A 22126-nucleotide genomic window follows, 5' to 3' on the forward strand; every position below is an offset into this window, starting at 1 on the left:
ACAACTAAAAAAGATCACTTTCCGTTACCATTTTTAGATCAAATTTTAGAGAAAGTGGCAAGTAATTCTTATTATTGTTTTTTTGATGGGTATTCGGGATATTATCAAATACGAATATCATTAGAAGATCAAGAAAAATACTACTTTATGAGAGCAATCGGCAAGGCGTTGGAAGAAAATTGAGGGACGACTTCAGTCCATTTTCGCTAATCGTGAGAAATTGAACTAAATCAGGTGGCATCATTACAACTGAAATGGAGGCATGAACTTACTTATGTGTGGCTTCATGCACGCATTAACATGATATTTTTAAATTAATTGTGTTTTATATTTATAATAAAATATCTGTTCAATGCTTTTCAGCAATTCTTACATGAAAAATAAATCAGACAGCCCAGAATCTGCTGCCAGTGTGGAACCGAAAAGAGAAGCAAAAAATCACATGAATTTGACATCTTCTTCTTGTTGCTCTAAGACAATGGTAGCAAGACCAAGCCTGTATGCTGTGGATCTCATATTCCTGACCAAGACAAAAATCTCCTTCCTCCTCCGCCTCGCAGGTAATGCCTTCCACTGTTCCAATCTGAGCCTAGCAAGTAAAATTGCCTCACAAAGGGCACCTGCCGTTGGTTTCTTGCTGTATGGCCAAAAAAAGGTAAAGAACAGTAGTGAGTTGACATCGACCATGAAAATATCTCAAAATAAGCTCTTCAAGAATGAAAGTGTTGAAAGAACTTGCCTTCCCCGGACAAAACCAGTGGTAATAAAACCAATAGGACGCCTATATGACTCTCTGACAGCTGGATCTTCAGGAATTTGAAGTGCCCATTTACCTGATGGCAACCGCACAAAGTGCGATCTCAATGAAGACTGAGGTATTTGAAGTTGATGGTTATCACAATCTGATCTGCGCCATGTAGAGCACATAAGAAGTAATTGATGAAGAAAAGTTGTCAGAACACAAGCAGTGAGAACAAGAAACAACAACGATGAAAATTCTGAAAAAGTGAGAACCTTGTCCACGACATTATGTCAGCAGCATCGGGTGCACAAATCACCGCCCCTTGTTCAAAAACACCTTCTTTATGAGCGTGAATATGAACTCGAAGAAAACATCGTGTGTTGCCACACTGCATTCCTGATACATTGGCAATTTGTTCAAGATGTTCTTCGTCATTCATGAATTTAGGCATGCAAGTTTTTTGATCCTTCATTCTTGGGAATAGAAGCAAATGACTGGCACTGATATTGTTCAAGAAATCATTCAGACTGCAAGAAGTCCTTGCCACGAAACCTTCAAATGGAATAGTAGTAGTATCTGATAGTCCACAGACACTGTTTCTCACTAAGTTGTCCCCTAAAACATCAGCAGAACCATGTCCTTCATCCTGATTAAGAGAATTACCCACTTCACTTGATGGCTTCACAATAAGTTTCACACAATCCCATGGAGGTGGTATGGGAATTTCTAGTGGCCTCTGAGAAGGAGGACATAGTGTTGCTCTCTGATTCATGGCAGTGGCATCCATTTCCATAATATACGAGTAAGCACTGCAATCCGGATAGTCCCATGGAAAATAGGGCAATCCAATCTACATAAAGAAAAAGATGTTAGGAATCATGATAACCTTATGAAGAATAAAAATTTGTGCACTTACTTCACATGCAATCCAGTGCTTCTCTCTTAAACCTATGGCATGAGCACCATTTAAAACAAAAGCATTCCAAAATACTTTAACCCAACTTAGTGGGAGAACAATTGAACACCTGAAAAAACAAAAACAAAATTGATCATATGTACATTGATGTAATAGTAACCTGTTCATAGTTACCTCAATTTTTCTCCAAACAACAATTGATGAAACAAGGATAGACACAACATAAAAGCAGTCCAATTAAATTATCAGGGAATTATCATATGAACATGTTATCTCTTCATCAAAAAATTTGCTGACAGATGAATTTTTTTCTACCATCTACACAGATACCTAAGCGCACAATAATGCATATTAGATCACAGAAGGGATGTTACAAGTTGTTACACTTGAAACCATGATCAAAATGAGTTTCAAGCCCAATCTTTTTTCTAAAAATAAAGAAAGAACAAATTGAAGTGAGTTTTTTTTTAAGAAAACTAAAATTTATTACTGAAACACATACCTTTTGACAGAATCTTCATGATTTTCATTCTTCAGTAGCAAAACAGGGCAATATCTAGAATATTTCCCCTTCACTAGAGCATTTTGATTCCCAAAATTTGTAATCCCCAGTCCAATATACTCATTTCGCTGATAATATTTTTCCATGCAGGCAACACTTTCTTCCATTGGAGGACATATCCCTTCACTAGCATCCCACAAATCACCGTAATCAACAACACTTTCGCTTTCATGCTCAGTCTCAACTTCTTCATATCGTAATAAGTTACAAGAATTTCCCAAGGTAAAAATTGATTGTTGTTTCATTGTCAATGCACGAGGATCCTTGACAGTTAATGGAATAACTAAAGATGAGGAAATCTGATTATTAATCTTAGAGACGGGTGTCTTCTCTAGTTTGCCTGGATAACTATTCTCAGCTGCATTACATTGCTTCAGATACCATGATTTCTCAGGAATACTGCACCAGCCAATTAGTTCCACTAAGCCATTGCAAAAGTACATGCCTGAATCGACAAGAAAGAAGACATGATATTGAGTGTGTCTTACTAGCAGGCAGGTGGTAGCATCTTCTCAACAAGTTCTGATGCTTTTGATCCAATCAATTCTAATGTTGCCAGATGACCCTCAAGAGAAACACACCTGGCTGAACCACCTGTCATATCCATCTGAAATAACTTCTTTTTAACACGACTCAAAGAAATACATAAACATTTGATTGCATATTGAAGCAAAAAATGTTCTTGTACACATATATGCTTCTAAAAAGGAAGGCCACAAGGTGTAGTCTCCTATCACTGTAATCAAGTGACAGTCAATATAAAACCGATTAAGAAAATTCATTAGCAAGCAAGCTTAAGATGGATAAATATTAGTCATCCTACAATTAAATAGGAGACATACTAATGGAACTCAAAATCTAATAGACATGTATTAAAGCCATTTCTATCAGTATTGGACGCATAAAACATTGTAACTCATTCGAGTTTGAGGCAAAAAACAGGGCCGTAAAGAAACTTCAACTAGAATAGAACTCCTGAAAATTATAGCAGCTAAAGTTTTAAAGGATTTTGGTAAATAGGTGACTAACACAGGCATGTGCCAAAGCTTCAGATGCCTCTTTCAAAGCAGCAGCATGTATGCACACCCAAAGCCGGCGGAAAGTAGCCCCATCATCATTACTTTGCAACTCATCAAGCATGTTGACATTATCGCCTTCTTTGTGAATAGTGATATGTTGAAGAGGTCTCCACATGAAGGTTACAGGAGCTATGGATGGGAAACTAGGCTTTCCAGTATGATGAAGCTGCAAATGACATATGAGAAATTAGATATTTAATCAGTAAGGAACTTTAAAAAAATAACAAAAAAAAATAAGAAATAAAGATTCACCTACCACAGCGCGTCCAAAGATGTCACCAGAAAGAATATCATCAAAATTTTCTCCATCGTGTTTTGATGGAGGAGGTACCAAAACAGAACTCAAAACCGAAAGTAGTTTGTCCTGGAAACATTCCTCACGAAAATTAAATCAGAAACTACCAACAAGGATTGGAGTTGGATTTTCTCGAGGAACTCAAGGTATGATTTATAAGTTACAAGGTAAGGAAAATGTTACCTGTGGACCCTCCAACTGGACTGTGCCATAATAACTTGCATCATGGATAAGTACTCCACTTCTTAGTTTCTTTAACAGAGCCCTTGAACCTCTTCCTCTGCATCCCATTAATATTGAGTCGCTAATAATTTATGTTAAATAGGAAATTCTCACCTCATAACTAGAAAAATCAGAACTTTCATACCAAACTAACTAAACTTTGTGAGCCATTCAATTCAATTCATTAGTTTGCAACACTTGCATTTCACTTTTGCTAAACTGGCCTGAAAACTAGTATATATATCATTTAAAATACACCATCACTTTTAAAATAATTTAATAAAAGCTGCAGATAATTACCTTCCATGAAGACCAAGGGGAATGTGGAATCCCCAAAGTTTTGTCATTGAGAACCTCTTTGCATGCCAAACATGTGTTCTCAGTCTCTTCGTCCCATCCCCTGAAGTGCAAAACCCAATTTGTGGATTCTTTTTAAGTTCAATGCTCCTGCGTGTGCGACGGGAAACTTTTTTCTCATGCTTTTCCAAACGATCATTGTTACAAGAATTTCCAGATTCCACTCTCTTCTTTTTTCTATACTTCTTACGTGCAACCCTGTTGTCATGTCCGGTTGTTCTTTTCCTCTTGTTCCTTAGGGACCGGAAATCATTATCTAATCGATTAGCAACCACCGAGTGAAGACCCTCGAGTTCAGAAGCTCGAGATTCTGCAAATTTCCTCACATTAAGTTCATGTGGTGGAAGCTTTGAAACTCGAGGTTTGCTCGCATTAACAACCATATTCCCAATGCTCTATGACCAACTCAGTATTTTTAGCTATCAGTTCTCCATCTAAACAAAAGAAAATTTTTAAGGTTAGCTTCTCAAACAACATATTAAACAATATTTAAGCAAAAAAAAAAAAACATTTGCTATCATACTAGAAGATGGTCAGGACAAAAATCGAATACACTTGAGAATTCACGTAAAATTAATAACCTACACACGATGGCCGCTGCGGCTGGACGCAGGTAGTAATCTGCTCAAATCAATTCCCCGAGCAGGATGAGAGTGCGGGATGAAGTTAGGACTTGGATGGAGGGAAGGTTGGCATTCAGAGGCGGAGTAGAAGTGGGACGTATCTGCGGAGAAGAAGCAGAGCTTATGGGCGGAGAAGGAGAGGATGCTAACGGCGGAGAATTCGTCGGAGGAAAAAGGCTCGACGGTGTGCAGACGTGAAAGGTCAAGTTCATAAATTTTCCAAGGAAAGGGTTTGGGGTTTAAATAAAATATATATTTTCCAAATTAATTTTTTTTAAAAAAAAAATAGTTGAATTTAATAAATAAATAGATGAACTTATACAAAATAGGTGCAACTTGCATATCACCATGTAAAAATGAATGGACAAAAACGAAAAATCCCCCTAGGCTCCTCTTGAATAAAAGTATTTCAAATTCATGGATTTCAAATGCATTTTTGTTATTTAAAGAAGTAGCACAACAAACATTAAATCCACTTTTTTATGTGGATTTTAAGTTCATTCAATAAATTGATGATTTAAAATACTTTTTAATCCATTTAAGTAATGTGTAAATAATTAAGTTATGAATTTGAGATTTCTATTATGTTTTATTGTTAACACTAAAATTATAATCGAAATCTATGGATTTAAAATATTTCAATCCAAACGCAATCCTAGTGAAGTCAGTTGTGTTCAAAAGCCCAGCTAATTTTTCGTTTATGTTGTTAAGGCGATCCGATGCCCAGCTACTCGCGCACTTGCTGCGGAAGTGTTGGCATAGATTTGTGAATTGATCCCTTTGCATTCAAAGGGAAGTTTTAATTGCTCATCGGTCTACAAATGTGGTAGCGCGTAATGTTGGCTAAGCCTAATTTTGTTTAGGATGATGCACTCCGGCCACTTCCTTTATCTTTTATTTGGCTAGTTTATCATAATGTGCTTATTTGACACATTTACAGCGGTATGATAAGGGTTTTTATGCTAAATTTCTTAAAGTATAGGGTCTAACATTATATTAATTTTACACGTGTTTACTTTTTTGATTTTTCACGTGGGGTGTTGATGCAATTAAACAAAAATGATAATGACGAATCAGAGATAAGAGGGACAAGTGTCATTACATATATTTTTTCCATGACGTATTAGGTAAACATATGGGTTAATACAATAACATGCAAATCATGATGTGTCAGGCTCGTCAAATAAGGTGTTGTAGGGGTAATCGAATTTCTAATCATTTGTAAAATGTTCACTTATTCCACCAACTTGAATATTCCTTTAGCTTTGTCCATATATTTTGATAAATTCATTTATTATGTTGAAAATAATTATGCAAGTGTAATTTTATTCTTTTTATATTTTATTTATTATTTATTTTAATTCATTTTTCATAGCTGCCACCTTTGAAGTTTTAACACTTTAGTTTGGTCCTTAATTTTTTTTAAAAAAACATGACACAATTAGCCCATAATTTTAAACCTTATATTTTTTTATGTCACATAAAATTTCAACTTAACTCTTGTTCCTAAATTCATAAAATATCATGCAATTAATTATCTCTGGTAAATTTATTATGAAATATGGTTGTAAAGATTACTTTGAAAAAGATCTAAAAATTGATCTCTGCGTCATGGTGTGCAAAAAATCTATAGGCTACTGTCCATATAAAATATATATATATATATATATAAATTGGTAAAACACGCTACCATGTTTTTGCAGTCACCCACGAATTAATTTCTTGCATACATTATATATATATATATATATATATATATATATATATATATATATAGTGTGCACATGAAATTCGTGAGCGGCTACACACTACTGTATTTTAGTAATTTTCTATGGATTTTCTATATCAATTGTTCTTTCAACAGATATAGTATTACTGAAAGCATTAGAGGTGTCAATTCGAGTGGGTTCGGATCGAGTTGATGCAATGTACCATTTAAAAAATTGTGAACCCCGAACCCAAATCAACTCGACAATGACTATCCCAAACCTGCCTAACCCAATCAATCCGATTATATTTTTAATTTTTAATTTTTTTGTAAACAAAATAATTAAATAAAAATTTAAAACAAATAATAATAATAATAATAATAATAATAATAATAATAATAATAATAATAATAATAATAATAATAATAATAATAATAATAATAATAATAATAATAGTAATATCTTGATTTAAATACATATAACAAAAATATCACTTATATATAATTTAAATTTGAAAGTATATGGTAGAAAATTTAAATTATACTTGCTACAAAAAAAATGATTAATTTAAAAAAAATCAAAATCTTACAAAATAAATGTTAAATGAAAAAAATCAATTAATATATCAATATGCAATAAATTTTTTTCAAACCTATAATATATAAACATGTAATCAATATTTCTTAAATCTATGTAAAAATAAATTTTAAAAATTTCTGGTCATATCGAAGGTTGACCTGACCGAACCCGATTAATTTTTGAATTAGCTTTAGGGCCCAACCCGATCTGTCTCAAATCCAAAAATCTTCAACTCTAATCCGATATTTTTTAAGTCAAATCAAGTCGGATTGACCGAATTCATTTTGGACACCCTATGAGAACTAAAAAATATTACAACAAAGATAAAAACAGTCACCTGTAGAGCTGCTCAAATATGATAGGATGAAAATAATGCGTGGGAGGAACATCGTTTTGAAAAAAAATTTCTTCTTTTGGTTATAGTATAAAATAATATGCATCTAAAATTCTAAATAATATTTGACAGAAAATAAACTCGAATCTTTCGAATAAAAATGATTCAATATAGGATCATTTGTAGTTGATTTATTAACCTTTTTTTCGACCATCGTAAAGCCTCCATGATCCGGATCCAATAACAAACGGAGAAGAAACGATTTTCACAATCCAAAGCCTTAAACAATTGTTGTATAAGCCTTAAACAATTGTTGTATAATGATTGTGAGATTTGGAAGTATATGAATATCTCTCGGCCAACTTCATGTGTATTATAATATTGAATAAATAATTTTACTTGTGTACATGGGAGTTGGATAACTACTCCCTCTAACAATTCAAAAACAAATATTTGAATTTATTTGGGCAGGGTCGGATCAAACCTCATGGGCACGTATGCCCGTTAGGTTGTCTTGTCACGCCATCTAAAATAGGTGAGTTGTGTTGGTATTTTTTCAACCCACCTCGTTAAATGATGGGTTAAGACGGATTGTGGGCCGATTCGTTCCACTAGCCCGTTTTGACAAGTTTACTCAATTTATTTTATTTTTTGGGTTTGGTTCGTCTTCTTTAAAAAAAAAACCGGTTTACTAAATTTTTTAACATAAAAATGATTTCTCTAAAAAAATAAAAAACAGTGATCACTCATCTCTTTTGCATATAAGTTACGCTCGCTTTTGATTGTTCTCTTAGATTTTTTTAAGATCGTCTCTTTTCTTTAAATCTTTTTTTTTTATGATGATTGACTTGCATGTTGTGTTGTTTAATTTAGAAACTTTAAATATTTAATGGTTATGTGATTTCTAATTTGTTTTTATTTGATGATTTTGTTGCAATTATATTATAAAAGAAAATGTCCTCTTCTTTTGGTTATAGTATAAAATAATATGCATCTAAAATTCTAAATAATATCTGACAAAAAATAAACTCGAATTTTTTGAATAAAAACGATTCAATATAGGATCGTTTGTAGTTGATTTACTAATCTTCTTTTCGACGATAGTAAAACCTCGATGGTCCGGATCCAATAACAAACGGAGAAAAAACGATTTTCACAATCCAAAGCCTTAAACAATTGTTGTATATTGATTGTGAGATTTGGAAGTATATGAATATCTCTCGGCCAACTTCATGTGTATTATAATATTGAATAAATAATTTCACTTGTGTACATGGGAGTTGGATAACTACTCCCTCCAACAATTCAAAAACAAATATTTGAATTTATTTGGGCAGGGTCGGATCAAACCTCATGGGCAACCCATTTTATATTTCTTACAATATCCCTTTCTTTGTCTTCATTTTCTACTAGTACACGGAGGACATGCGTTGCATGTGCATAAAATATATATTATTTGAAATTAAATATTATTTTATAAACTTAAATTTAATTATAATTTTTGTTTAAATGTTAAGATAATATGATAGTGGTTAGGATAATAAGAATAATGGAACATAACGTGGAAAATTTTTGAATAAGAAATTTACTTTTTTGGACCTCCATTATTAAACATATTAAAAGAATGATAAAAGGTAAATTTGAAAATATATTGAAATGATTAAATATAATTTTTCTATGAGGTTTATGTATTATAATATAGTAAAAATATTAAGAAATTACCTTGATGAGGTCTTCCTTATATCTTATCACTCAAACTTTGGACTTGCATGAAATTTTATACAGAAAAGTTCTAATATTATTTATGAGGAAGGGATGCAGTGGGAATTTTGTCACTATATATTCAGGGGCAGCTGACCCTTTAAATTTGTGATATAGAGGTTACGAAAATTCTTTAACTCTAAAAATTATAATTTACAAATAAAAGTAGAACAAAAAGGTAGGCAGAAAATTCTCGTGGCTATCGCAATGTGGACTAATTTTAGATGAGTCAAAATGGATTAAGCTCGTTAGGTTAGTCCGTCTCGCCATATGAAATAGGTGGGTTGGATTGATAATTTTTCAACCCGCCTAAACGATGGGCCGATCCACCCCGCCCCGTCTCACCTAATGGTGGCTTGTGGTGGGTTGCGGGTTGGCTCGCCAAATTACACGTATGCCCGTTAGGTTGTCTTGTCACGTCATCTAAAATAGGTGAGTTGGGTTGGTGTTTTCTCAACCCACCTCGTCAAATAATGGGTTAAGACGGGTTGTGAGCCGATTCGTTCCACTAGCCCGTTTTGACAAGTTTACTCAAATTATTTTAATTTTTGGGTTTGGTTTGTTTTCTTAAAAAAAAACCGGTTTACTAAATTTTTTAACATAAAAATGATTTCTCTAAAAAAAAAAAACAGTGATCACTAATCTCTTTTGCATATAAGTTACGCTCGCTTTTGATTCTTCTCTTAGATTTTTTTTAAGATCGTCTCTTTTCTTTAAATCTTTTTTTTTTATGATGATTGGCTTGCATGTTGTGTTGTTTAATTTAGAAACTTTAAATATTTAATGGTTATGTGATTTCTAATTTTTTTTATTTGATGATTTTGTACAAATTATATTTTTGTTTATTGAGATGGTTGATTGAGTTATACTTTATTGAGAATTGAGATGGTTGATTGAGTTATATTGGTTAGAAGAATTAATAAATTCGGTGATACTTAAAAATAATTTTTTGGGCATAAATAATTAAAATATGTATTTGTGTTATTTTTAAAATAACATATTTTGATGTTGATTCTATTATTCAAAAAGTTTAACGTAATAAGAATACGATATCAATGTATAATATGATCTGTTTTATTTTTAATATTTTTTAAGAATTTTCTTTATATATCCATTAGATATCATCTTTTTTTTTTTTTTTTACCAAAACTACCCTTATAATATAGATATTACACTTTTGTTTTTTTGTTTTTATTTTTATTCTTTAATTTTGACATATCAAATTACAGTTTAGTCCATCGATATTTTTTACAACTATGATATTACACTTATTTGAATATAAATCAAATTAATTACAAAATAGTATACAAGCACGCAACGTGTGCATTAATACATTAGTATTTATAATAAATGTCTTCTAAAAATTGATTAAAAAAATCTTTTGATAGAGATGTTGAAATCGAGACATTTAAAATCTTTTAAATATACATGGATATCTTTAAAATTCTTGAAGTATATAAGAAAATCTGGAAACAGCCGCTTAGCTATTAGGTGCCATCTAATCTAAGCTAAAGAATTTAAAATTAGAATATATATATATATATATATATATATTGTAAAAAGTAAAAATTTACGGTAAAAAGTAAAATTCTCAAACTCTCAAAATATATCAAACTACATATTTTATAAAAAAAATTCACTTAATTGTGTTATCCTTCACAAATGGAGAGAACTATTTATAGAATCTCTTTGGAAAATAGTCCAAAAATAAATATATCATTACATAGATCATCACACAATATTAATTTTCAACATTTCCAACTCTTATTTTCAACACTACAATTATTATTCTCAACACTTTCCCTTGTGATGATGATCGTGAGACAATGACTGTCTTCATTACGTGTTTTTATACTGCCTCGTTAAAAACTTTATTAGAAAAAATCCATTGAGATAAAAACCATAGTAAGAAAAAAAGAGTGCAGTCACATAAACTCTCCCTCATGTTAACACGAGCGATTCTTCACATATTTCGTAGATTACGCATCTCAATGTTATATATATACTTTCTGAATATTGTCGTAGGAAGTGCCTATGTGAAAAAATCTGATAAGTCTTCACTTGATTGAATGTAAAAAATATCATTATATTTAGTCTTCTCAAGCTCTTGGGTGAATGCAAAGAATTTAGGGGGAATATGTTTGGTTCTGTCGCTTTTGATGTATCCTTCTTTCATTTGAGCAATACATGCAGCATTATCTTCGTATAGTGTCATAAGCTTATTGTCTACTGATAATCCACACAATGTTTGGATATGTTGGATCATTGATTTTAGCCATATACGTTATGTTCATGACTTGCTTCATGTAATACAATAATCTCGATGTGATTTGATGACGTTGTTACGAGTGTTTGTTTATGTGAACGCCAAGAAATTACAGTGCCTTAACGAGTAAATACATATCCAGTTTGGGAACGTGCCTTATGTGGATCAAATAAGTATCCAGCATCAGCATAACCAATTATACTTTTATTGGAATCTTTTGAATACAAAAGTCCTAAATCTGTCATTTCTCGTAGATAACGGAATATATGTTTAATTTCGTTCCAATGTCTCTTTGTTGGTTATGAGCCAAATCTTGCCAATAAATTTACAGCAAAATATATGTCAGGTCTTGCACAATTTGCAAGATACATAAGGGCATCAATAGCACTTAGATATGGTACTTCTGGACCAAAAATAACTTCATCATATTTACATGGACGGAATGGATCATTTTCTATGTTTAATGATCTAACAACTATTGCAGTACTTGAAGGATTTGATTTATCCATATTAAAACATTTAAGGACCTTTTCTATATAATTTGACTGGTGAACAAATATTTCACATTCCTTTTGTTCAATTTACAAACCCAGACAATACTTGGTTTTCTCAAGGTCCTTCATTTCAAATTCTTCTTTCAATTAGTACAACATAACTTCTTGAATTTTTTTATTCGTTCCAATGATATTTAAATCATCAATATATACAGCAATATTTGCGCATCCAGATATTTTTTCTTGATGAAAACGCAAGGGCATATTTAATTGTTTACATATCCCTTTTTCATCAAGTGTTCACTTAGCCGATTATACCACATTCGGCCGGATTGCTTTAACCCATATAATGATCTTTGCAATTTCACAGAATAACATTCTTTGGGTTTTTAACTTTGTGCTTGAGACATTTGAATCCTTCAGGAATTTTCATATATATATATTACTATCGAGTGATCCGTATAATTAAGCTATAAAACATCCATAAGATAGATTTCTATGTTTTCAGATACCGCCAAACTAATAAAATACCGAAACTTAATTGCACTCATAACGGGAGAATACGTTTCTTCATAATCAATTCCAGGTCTTTGAGAAAAATCTTGTGCAAAAAGTCGAGCTTTATATCTTACTATGTTATTTTTCTCATTTCGCTTTCGAATAAAAACCAATTTTTATCCAGCAGGTTTTACACCTTCATGTGTAAGGATTATAGGTCCAAAAACGTTACTTTTATTTGGTGAATCCAATTCAACCTAGATGACATCTTTTTATTTTACCAATCTTGCCGATTTTTACATTCACAAAAAGATTTTGGTTCATGATCTTCATTCTCATTTATGATTTCAAATTCCACATTGTAAGAAAATATCTCATCAACTTCTTCTACATATTTTTGGTTTCATATTTTTTCAGTATTAATATAATTGATAGAGATTTAATTTCACGATTCTCGTCATTTTGTGGTTCTAACAGAGCATTTTCATCATCATGTGTTTCTGTTAGAACATCATTCTCTATTTTGTGATCATCGTGTTTCTCTATGCATTTTTTTTATGAGGATTTTTATCCTTGGAACCGATTGACCTTCCACGTTTCAAGCATTTTATGACATCATGAGTGTCTTTAATTTGCCTCTTTGGAATTTCAATTCTAGCAGGGGCATTTACAGCATGTATATATGATTTAGTTACCTATTTTGTGTCTGCAAATGTATCTGGTATTTGATTTGTTATTCTTTGCAAGTGCACAATTTGTTGTACATCTTTTTCACATTGTTTAGTTCTTGGATCTAGATGTAACAATGATGGTACATACCATGTAATTCCTTTTTGATATGTTTCTTTTCTCCCCTAACATTGGGAAGATTTTCTCATTAAAATGACAATCAGCAAAGCGTGTTGTAAACACGTCGCCTATCTGAGTCTCAAGATATCGAATGATTTATGGGCTATCATAACCGATATAAATTAAGATCTTTCTTTGAGGTCCCATTTTTGTTCATTGAGGCGGTGCAATAGGCACATATACCACACATCCAAAAATTCTTAGATGAGAAATGTCTGATTCTTTACCAAATGCAAGATGCAATGGGGAGTATATATGATATGCACTTGGTCTGATGCGAATTAATGCAGCAGCATGTAAAATTGCATGTCCCTTTAATTTATGGAAATAGGGAGTTTTGTTTTCATAATCATTGGTCTAGAAATCAGTTATAGATGTTTAATCAGTGATTCAACTATTCCATTTTGTATATGTACATGAGCAACAGAATGCTCAACAGTGATTCCCACTGACATACAATAATCATTGAAAGTTTGTGAAGTAAATTCACCAGCATTATCAAGTCTAATTTTCTTGATTGTATAATCGGGAAATTGATTTCGCAATTTTGTTATTTGAGACAGTAATCTTGCAAATGCCACATTTTGAGTTGATAATAAACATACATATGACCATCTGCTGGAGACATCGATCAATACCATAAAGTATCGAAATGGTCTACATGGTAGATGAATTGATCCACAAATATCACCCTGAATACGTTCAATAAGCATGGATGATTCAGTTTGGATTTTAGCTGGTGATGGTATTATAATAATTTTTCCAAGAGAACATGTTTTATATTGAAACTTGTTATTCTGAAGATCTTCTCGTCTTTCAGCGGATGATCATGTGTATTTTTTATAATTCTTCGCTTTATTATTGAACCAAAATGTCTTAATCGATCATGCCAATTAGTTAATATTGAAGAATTTTCAACTACCATGTTTGATTCAATTGGACTTATATATGTATAATGCAATACAATAGGGAGCATTGGTAGTTTTTCAACTATATATTTCTTTCCTGATTTATATGTGATAAGACACATATATTTCTCATTTCCTTCAGTTATTGTCTGAGTATCATAACCATGAGAATATATGTATTAAAACTCAACAAATTCCTTTTCGATTGTGGTGAATACAAAACATCATTTATCAGAAATTTTGTACCATTGGATAACAAAAAATGTGCTTTACCACAACCTTTAATCAAGTCTAAAGGACCTGATATTGTATTCATCATTTTTTTTATTAGCTTTAGTTCCAAGAAATATCTTTTATCTCGGAGAATAACAAATCTGTTTAGTACGTCCCTTTTGATAGGTCTTTTCTCATTTCAGCTGATTTTTTTTATATAGGCTGCCCATTATTTTAATCCTCATCAAAATTAGTTATTTGATCTTCTAAATATTGATTAGAACTGGGTATTCAACAGGTTTTGCATCAACTGGTTGACATACTGAATCATTCCATTTGTATGACGGAGCGTAGAGATATGTCCATTACATCAGAGCTGGTCTCTCAAACTGTTTGTTGTCATAAATATGTACAGTTTAATGTTGAGGCAGCAGTTTGACCTAGCTAACATCCGAATTGGTCCACCTAGTCTGAAAATATAACTTCTAGATATTTAAGTTGGCTTTTCAACGTTTTTGGCAGCTAGTTATTTGGATCATCGAGCTATGCGATATGCTCAAAACAAAAAGCTACGCCAAAAACTCGATTTGGTTGAATTCGAGTTCATCATCTCGAAACTTACAAAATGTGAGCTACCAACTATACATTTAAGTAAATATGTTAGAAACATAGCAACAAGTTTTGTCATCATCAAAATCAAGATTGGTCTGTAAAAACAGACCAAACAATCTCCCTTTTTTATGATCACAAAACTTTGATAAAAATATGCACATTGAAACTCAAGAAATGCAAATAATGAAAACATGTTTTTATGCAACATATTTCTTCCCTTTTTTGTGAAAATAAAAAAGGTTCAAAAATATGAGAAATGATGAGTTCCTCCTCAAGGTTTGAATAAAAGAAGTTTGTAAAAATGGATGGGTAAATCCAATATGCTCTACTGATTTTTTTTTTAAATCATTTATCCCCCTTGCTAACAATCATTTCAAGATTTTAAAAACATGAATACAACACATTAATAAATGAATCAAGCATCTAGATTCAACAAGAATGAGCAACTCAAAATCATATATTTCAACCAATACAAAATCAAGAAATGGTTTCCAATTCCAATATTCATAAACATTGAAACTGTCCTTTATTAATCATTAAGCACAACCAACAAATGTAACAGAAGTGCTAACCAAGCTAGCATAAGATGGAATATATAATTGGCATTTTAATCAAGTACCATGGAATAAATAAAACTTGGAGCGAGTGTACCAAGTTTTCTTGATGATATATGACTGAAATTTTAATTTTATCACATTTTTAATTGATGATGGGAACAGCCTTGAGCATTTTGACAAAAACTCCAACTTTGTCCTTAGATCTATTTTCTACCGCAGCATATGGTCTAACTTTAATTAATAAAATTCTATCACTCTTGCATCTCTAGGATGAAATTTTATACCTTTGCGAGCATCAACAAGTCTAGTTTTCAATTCAAAAAGTGGTTTGTCATTTGGACACTCGAGCAAGAAGTTATGTCAGTTTTCCCAAAGTCGCAGCTAACTGCCAGAAAAATCAACTATGCATATATGTGTTAGAAAAATCATGAAAAACGAATTTGAAAAATCAAAATTAGTTTCAAATGTTCTTTCAAGAACAACCCTCTCTGATACCAATTGATAGGATCGATTTGGGGAGATTCTTTGAGCTATAAGAGATCGTTCTTGAAATATTGAACACCGATGAATTAAATTGAGCTTGGTTTTCAAACCAAGTGAAAGACACTCAAAATAATCTTTCGAAGAAATCGATTCATTTTTTTGTAAATCATTTTAAAACAATCCAAAACAACAACAATAAGGAAATGCAATAAATTAAAGAGACGTGAATTTGTTTATGGATGTTCGGAGACAAAACTTCTACGTCACCACTTATTCCTCACGGAAAAGATATACTAGAAAAATTTGGTTTATACACTCATTTTTATACAACTCAATCCAATCGTAGGACTTGTCCTTTGTCTAGATCAAAACTTCTAGCACACTCGATTGTAGGCTTCAACCTTACAACCCACATAATGTTTAACGTCCCTTATGCCAAGACTACAAACACAATCTTCAATGTCTTTGTGTGAAGACTTTCACTCAACTAATTGACCGGCTAAATCGGTGTGAATAAATTCTACTGGCAAGCATACCAGGTCAAGTAATAATAAAGTGGACAAAGGTCCAGAAGTCGATTCCACAGGGACTGTATAAATATGACTACCAAAATATGATTATTTTTACTTAATCTAGACAAATTAATCAGAGTGATTTCAGGATTTTAAACTAAGAAATTAAATTGTAAACAAGATTCAACTGATTCAACTCAAAACACAGCAGAAATTTTTAATTAAAATTCAATTTGGGAAAAAGCTCGATCAAGGACACACGTAGGTATCAGACAATTCATGTAACAAGCAGTCTATTTAAGACATCAGACTTAATCTTAATTCACGGAAATTTTCCTAAATTATTCAAAAGAATATTTCTAGAACAATCAAACCTATTCAAATATTGACGGATTAATATTTCGTAATTCTAATCAAATCTGAATGCATGACGAACTGTGAAAATTCAGTTTACACCCAAACCGCATAATGAAACCAAATTCTATTTCTAGTTGGTTTTACAATATGTTGATTATCGAAGTGATCAAAATCGAAACCTCCTTTGTCGAATTGGAATCAATTAACATGCAAGAAAATAACTGGCCAGGAAATTTACAAGACAAATATAAATTCGATAAACAATAAAATAAAATAAAGTCTGAAAATTCTCAAATAACAAATCAAGTTTTCTACATAAATTGTCTGGACCAATCACGTGGCCTTGATCGAAGAAAAACTACTCAATAAATAAATTCATGATTTAAACAAAGTTTTTAATCATGAATAATCAAAAGAAAATAAGAAAAGAAGAAGAAATCTTCTCCCAAGCAGTAGCAGTAGCCGCCCTCTCACGTTCTCTGCGTCTGAAATTCTCGAACCCTTGAAAAATATTAAAATCTCCTATTTATGGTGCTCGGATCTCGTATCAATTTGTTTCCTTCACGAAATAAAATTCTAAAAATATTTCTGACTTCGGAACATGCGTGCGCGCCTGAAAGTGTCCTCGCATGCGCGCAAGTCTTCCTCACAGACTCCTTGTCCTCCTCTCGCGCGCGCGAGATAAGAGCTCTCCCGCGCGCGATCTGCTCTCGAATCTTTGGAATTTTGTTTGGCGCTCGCGCGAGCTAATGCCCTTGCTCGCGCGCGTCTTTTCTTTTCTTCATGAGCGATAGCGTAACTCATAGCGCGGTTCCCCCTTTTTCTTGCGCGTTAGCGCTGCCTTCCTGCTCGTTTGCACTACATGTTGTGCGTTTGCACTTGATTTCTCCCGTTTGCACTGCATGTTGTGCAAAAAAAATCTTTAGCGCTTGATTTTTTTCTTTTTTTTCTTTTCTCTTACCTTCAAAACTCTTTTAATTTTCATTTTTCCTAAAAATAGAACCCGGAGAATGAAATGCACACAAATGCAATAAAACACATAAAAACACACAAAATAATATGAACGCACAAAATAAACATAAAAATATCACGAACTAATGCATAAAAAATGTACTTATCAACACCCCCATACTTAAATCTTGCTCGCCCTCGAGCAAGACATGCAAAAACAATATGCACACAAAAACATAAGTACGAACGATTCATGAGAGTGCACAGCCTCCGAGAAGTTCAATCACAAAAAAAAAAAATCACACACGCTCTCAACTTTTCATAATACACCTTCGGTTTAACGTGAACGTATGTGTGTGAACTGTCATTCTAGTTTCATACAACTTAGAACGAATTCGTTTCAAAACTGCTTAGCGACCTATGACAAATTAGTGCAAGTTTCACTCTTCAAGTGCTCATTCCTTCCAACGACCTCTAGACTAAACCCACCTCCCTTGAGATAATGAATTACACACCTCCGGATTTTGCACCTGGTATTGCTTTAGCCCCAATAATTACCCGCTGACTTAGCTATAACTGGCTAGGATACAAAAAATCTTTCTCTTTTTTTTTTCTAATCCCTTCGTCCATAGCACGGATGGAGCATCAACCCCATTTTACCCGCAAACTTAGCTATGAAACAATGATTAGGATTTCAATCATTGTCCAAGCCCGGTTGGAGTTGTAAAAAAAAAAAATTCTAGGTGCGCCCAAGATCATAAGTGTAAACTAGATCCTCATCAAAATTCATAGAACACAATCAAGATCCACAAACCATCTATTGTCGTGCAATGGTCAAACAGACAGAAACTTCATCAAATCTTTCGTTACACTCCACTGGTCTAACACAAGTGCTTATAAATATTCACAGTTCAACCTAAAGTTTCTCATGTCCAGTCAAGATCAAATTTTTCAAAAATCCATTTTTTTCAAATAAACTTCAGCATCATTGGCTATTATGATTTATCCTACTCATGCAAGACAAAATAAACAACAAAAAAAACAGACTAAATGCAAACAAACACAAAACATTACTAATGAAATAAAAACACAACAAACAATAAAATAAACTAGTCTATCCCCTATACTTATCAAAATCATTGCCCTCAATGATTCAGAAACAATGAATATAATGCAAGAACAAACACACAAATGCAAGACGAACAAAAACACAATGAAAACAAAAATAACATTCTCCTGGTTTTCGATTCATCCTCTTCCTCCTGGACGGTATCCGTTGGGTAAGGTAGCATCAGTCTAGATATATTGGCAGTCATGACCAACTGGCATGGGAAAGAAACAAAAATCAAATATAGATAAAAATAAAAATACGCAAAAAGAAACTAAAAATCAAAGTAAAAAACACTGGGTTGCCTCCCAGCCAATGCTAAATTTATAGTCTATAGCCTGACTATATTCCTCTCTTAAGTGGCGACATTCAAGGTGGCTTATCCCCCGACTTGAAAAAATTCAGATCAGTCCTGCACTTTCATGCTACATCTCTATAGAAATTTTGTAATGGACCAATTCCTGCGGAGATCTGAACCTGCCGACATTCATCACCAATAGCATTAATCACATCAACAAAATAAACAACAGAACAAGATTTTAAAGTTGGGCTCTCAGTAGCCGACTTAAGCATATTAAACACAACTTGCTCATTATTCAACCTCAACACCAATTCTCCTTTTTCAACATCAACTAAAGCTCTACTAGCAGCAAGAAAAGGATGCCCTATAATCAGCGGAACCTCAAAATCCTCATCCATGTCAAGAATAACAAAATCTACAGGATAAATAAAATTTTCTGTCTTGACTAGAACATTCTCTACTACTCCTCTCGGGTATTTAATAGATCCATCAGCAAATTTGAGAGAGATAACAACAGATTCAAAATTGCATATACCCAATTTCTTAACAAGAACATGAGACATCAGATTTATGCTCGACCCTAAATCACACAAAACATTTGCAAATGATAAATTTCCAATTTGGCAAGATGTAAAAAAACTCTCTGGATCTTGAGATTTTGGTGGAAGCTTATTTTTCAGCACTGCCGAGCACTCCTCATTCAGTGTAACCTGCGTAAGATCGTTCAACTTTTTTTTGTTCCTCAATAAATCCTTCAGAAATCTTGCATAATTCGGCATCTGAGCTAATGCATTTGCAAAAGGTATGTTAATATGTAGTTTCTTGAAAATTTCAAGAAACTTTTTAAATTGAGAATCAAACAATAATTGCTTAGCTCTTTGGGGGAAAGGTAGGGTAGAAATATCAACATTATCATTAACTTTAAATTTTGAAGTCTTACCTTTCTTACCTGCCTTTGAGGAGTTTTCAGCACGAATATCCTCCTTAGAATCTAAACTTTTTGGCACTTCCATCATCTTCTCTTTGTCCATTTACTGCTCCTCAGACTGTGCTTGAGTCACGAACATGATAGCATTCACGCCTCTGGGATTTGGTTCAGTGTTACTTGGTAAAGCTCCAGCAGGACGGGTTGATAATTGGGTTGCGATCTGACTCATCTGAATTTCTAACTTCTGCAGCATACTTTCCTGATTATATAACCAAGTTTCAGTTCCTGCAACGTATTTAATCATGATCTTCTCAAAGCTCGGCTTTTTCTCCTCTTGCTTGTGCTGCCAGTTCTGATTATAGTTGTTGTAAGAGTTGTACGATTGCCGTCCTTGATTTTCTGCAAAATTAGCCGCTTCAACTTCAAACAACTGTTGCTCTTCTTGCAGATTCCCTTGCGCGTGATTCACTGGCGCTACTTTCATGAGTGCCACTTGATGTGTCAGAGCATCGATCTTTGCATTCAGGGCCACCAAAGCATCGACTTATAGAACTCCAGCATTCTTTTCCTTATTCACAGCCTGCCACCCTATATTACTTTCAGCCATGTTTCCAATGATCTCCCATGAATCATATGGCGTTTTCCTGAACAAGCATCCATTAGCAGCAGCATCCAGCATAGATCGAACCGACTGATCGGCTCCATTTTAGAAAGTCTGAGTCTGCTGGCTTTGTGTGAGATTATGTTAATTACACATCCTCAGCATCTTCTTAAACCTAGTCCATGCCGTATGTAAAGATTCACCCTCCTTTTGCTTGAAAGATATAATATCTGAAAACAATTTCATCATCTTCGTAGGAGGAAAGTACTTGTTCAAGAAGATTTGAACAAGCTCAGTCCAGGTGGTGATAGATCCTGTAGGTAGATCATCAAGCCATTCAGTCGCTTCACCTTGTAGAGAGAATGGGAATAACCGCAGTCTTACTGCAGCAGAGGTTACCACGTTAACTTTGAACGTGTCGCAGATCAACAAAAATTGCTCCAGATGAGCGTAGGGGTCTTCTACAAATGTGCCCCCAAATCTTGCTTGCAGTTGGATCAGCTGAATAGTAGAGGGTTTCAGCTCAAAATTGTTCGCCTCAACAGCAGGGCGAACGATGCTAGACCCATATCCTTCAACAGGAGGCCTAATCAGATACCAAACAGTACGATTGTCCTCCATCTCTTCGTCTGGCAGATGAGTACCTTAAAATTTCAAAGAAAAGAAGAGATTTCAGAATTTAATAAAATAAATTAAAATACAGTCTAGTCTCAAGAGAAACAAAAATTCTGATATCACAAACAGTCCCCGGCAACGGCGCCAAAAAACTTGACCGACTAAATCGGTGTGAATAAATTCTACTGGCAAGCGTACCAGGTCAAGTTATAATAAAGTGGACAAAGGTCCAGATGTCGATCCCACAGGGACTGTATAAATATGACTACCAGAATATGATTATTTCTACTTAATCTAGACAAATTAATCAGAGTGATTTCAGGATTTTAAACTAAGAAATTAAATTGTAAACAAGATTCAACTTATTCAACTCAAAACACAGCAGAAATTTTTAATTAAAATTAAATTTGAGAAAAAGCTCGATCAAGGACACACGTAGGTACCAAACAATTCATGTAACAAGCAGTCGATTTGAGACATCAGACTTAATCTGAATTCACGGGAATTTTCCTAAATTATTCAAAAGACTATCAAACCTATTCAAATATTGACGGATTAATATTTCATAATTCTAATAAAATTTGAAATCATGACGAACTGTGAAAATTCAGTTTACACCCAAATCGCATAATGAAACCAAATTCTATTTCTAGTTGGTTTTACAATATGTTGATTATCTAAGTGATCAAAATCG

General features: G+C 33.1%; 2 protein-coding genes across 5 annotated transcripts; both read right to left on the reverse strand.

The window, feature by feature from the left end:
* Positions 1 to 312: 312 nt before the first annotated feature.
* LOC140882819 (ribonucleases P/MRP protein subunit POP1) lies at positions 313 to 5022 on the reverse strand. 4 transcript variants are annotated; one of them, XM_073289046.1, is made up of 11 exons: positions 4759 to 5022; positions 4117 to 4607; positions 3778 to 3874; positions 3556 to 3663; positions 3250 to 3465; positions 2709 to 2827; positions 2161 to 2619; positions 1659 to 1767; positions 1015 to 1592; positions 736 to 907; positions 313 to 633 (listed from the first exon to the last, which is right to left on the reverse strand). In XM_073289046.1, the coding sequence occupies exons 2-11, from the start codon at positions 4554 to 4556 to the stop codon at positions 439 to 441; spliced, it is 2493 nt and encodes an 830-aa protein (XP_073145147.1). In that variant the 5' UTR covers positions 4557 to 4607; positions 4759 to 5022; the 3' UTR covers positions 313 to 438. The 4 variants fall into 4 exon arrangements, with proteins under 4 accessions (XP_073145147.1, XP_073145132.1, XP_073145139.1 ...); XM_073289031.1 differs by having other exon boundaries at positions 313 to 637; positions 740 to 907; positions 4759 to 5021; XM_073289038.1 differs by having other exon boundaries at positions 313 to 637; positions 740 to 907; positions 4755 to 5021.
* Positions 5023 to 19407: 14385 nt separating this feature from the next.
* LOC140864026 (uncharacterized) lies at positions 19408 to 20319 on the reverse strand. The gene is made up of 3 exons (XM_073267907.1): positions 20238 to 20319; positions 19824 to 20072; positions 19408 to 19652 (listed from the first exon to the last, which is right to left on the reverse strand). Exons 1-3 carry the CDS (start codon positions 20317 to 20319, stop codon positions 19408 to 19410), a joined length of 576 nt encoding a protein of 191 aa, XP_073124008.1.
* Between the last annotated feature and the right edge of the window lie 1807 nt (positions 20320 to 22126).

Source organism: Henckelia pumila, chromosome 1 (genome assembly GCF_033568475.1).
Source record: "Henckelia pumila isolate YLH828 chromosome 1, ASM3356847v2, whole genome shotgun sequence".
NCBI lineage: Eukaryota > Viridiplantae > Streptophyta > Magnoliopsida > Lamiales > Gesneriaceae > Henckelia > Henckelia pumila.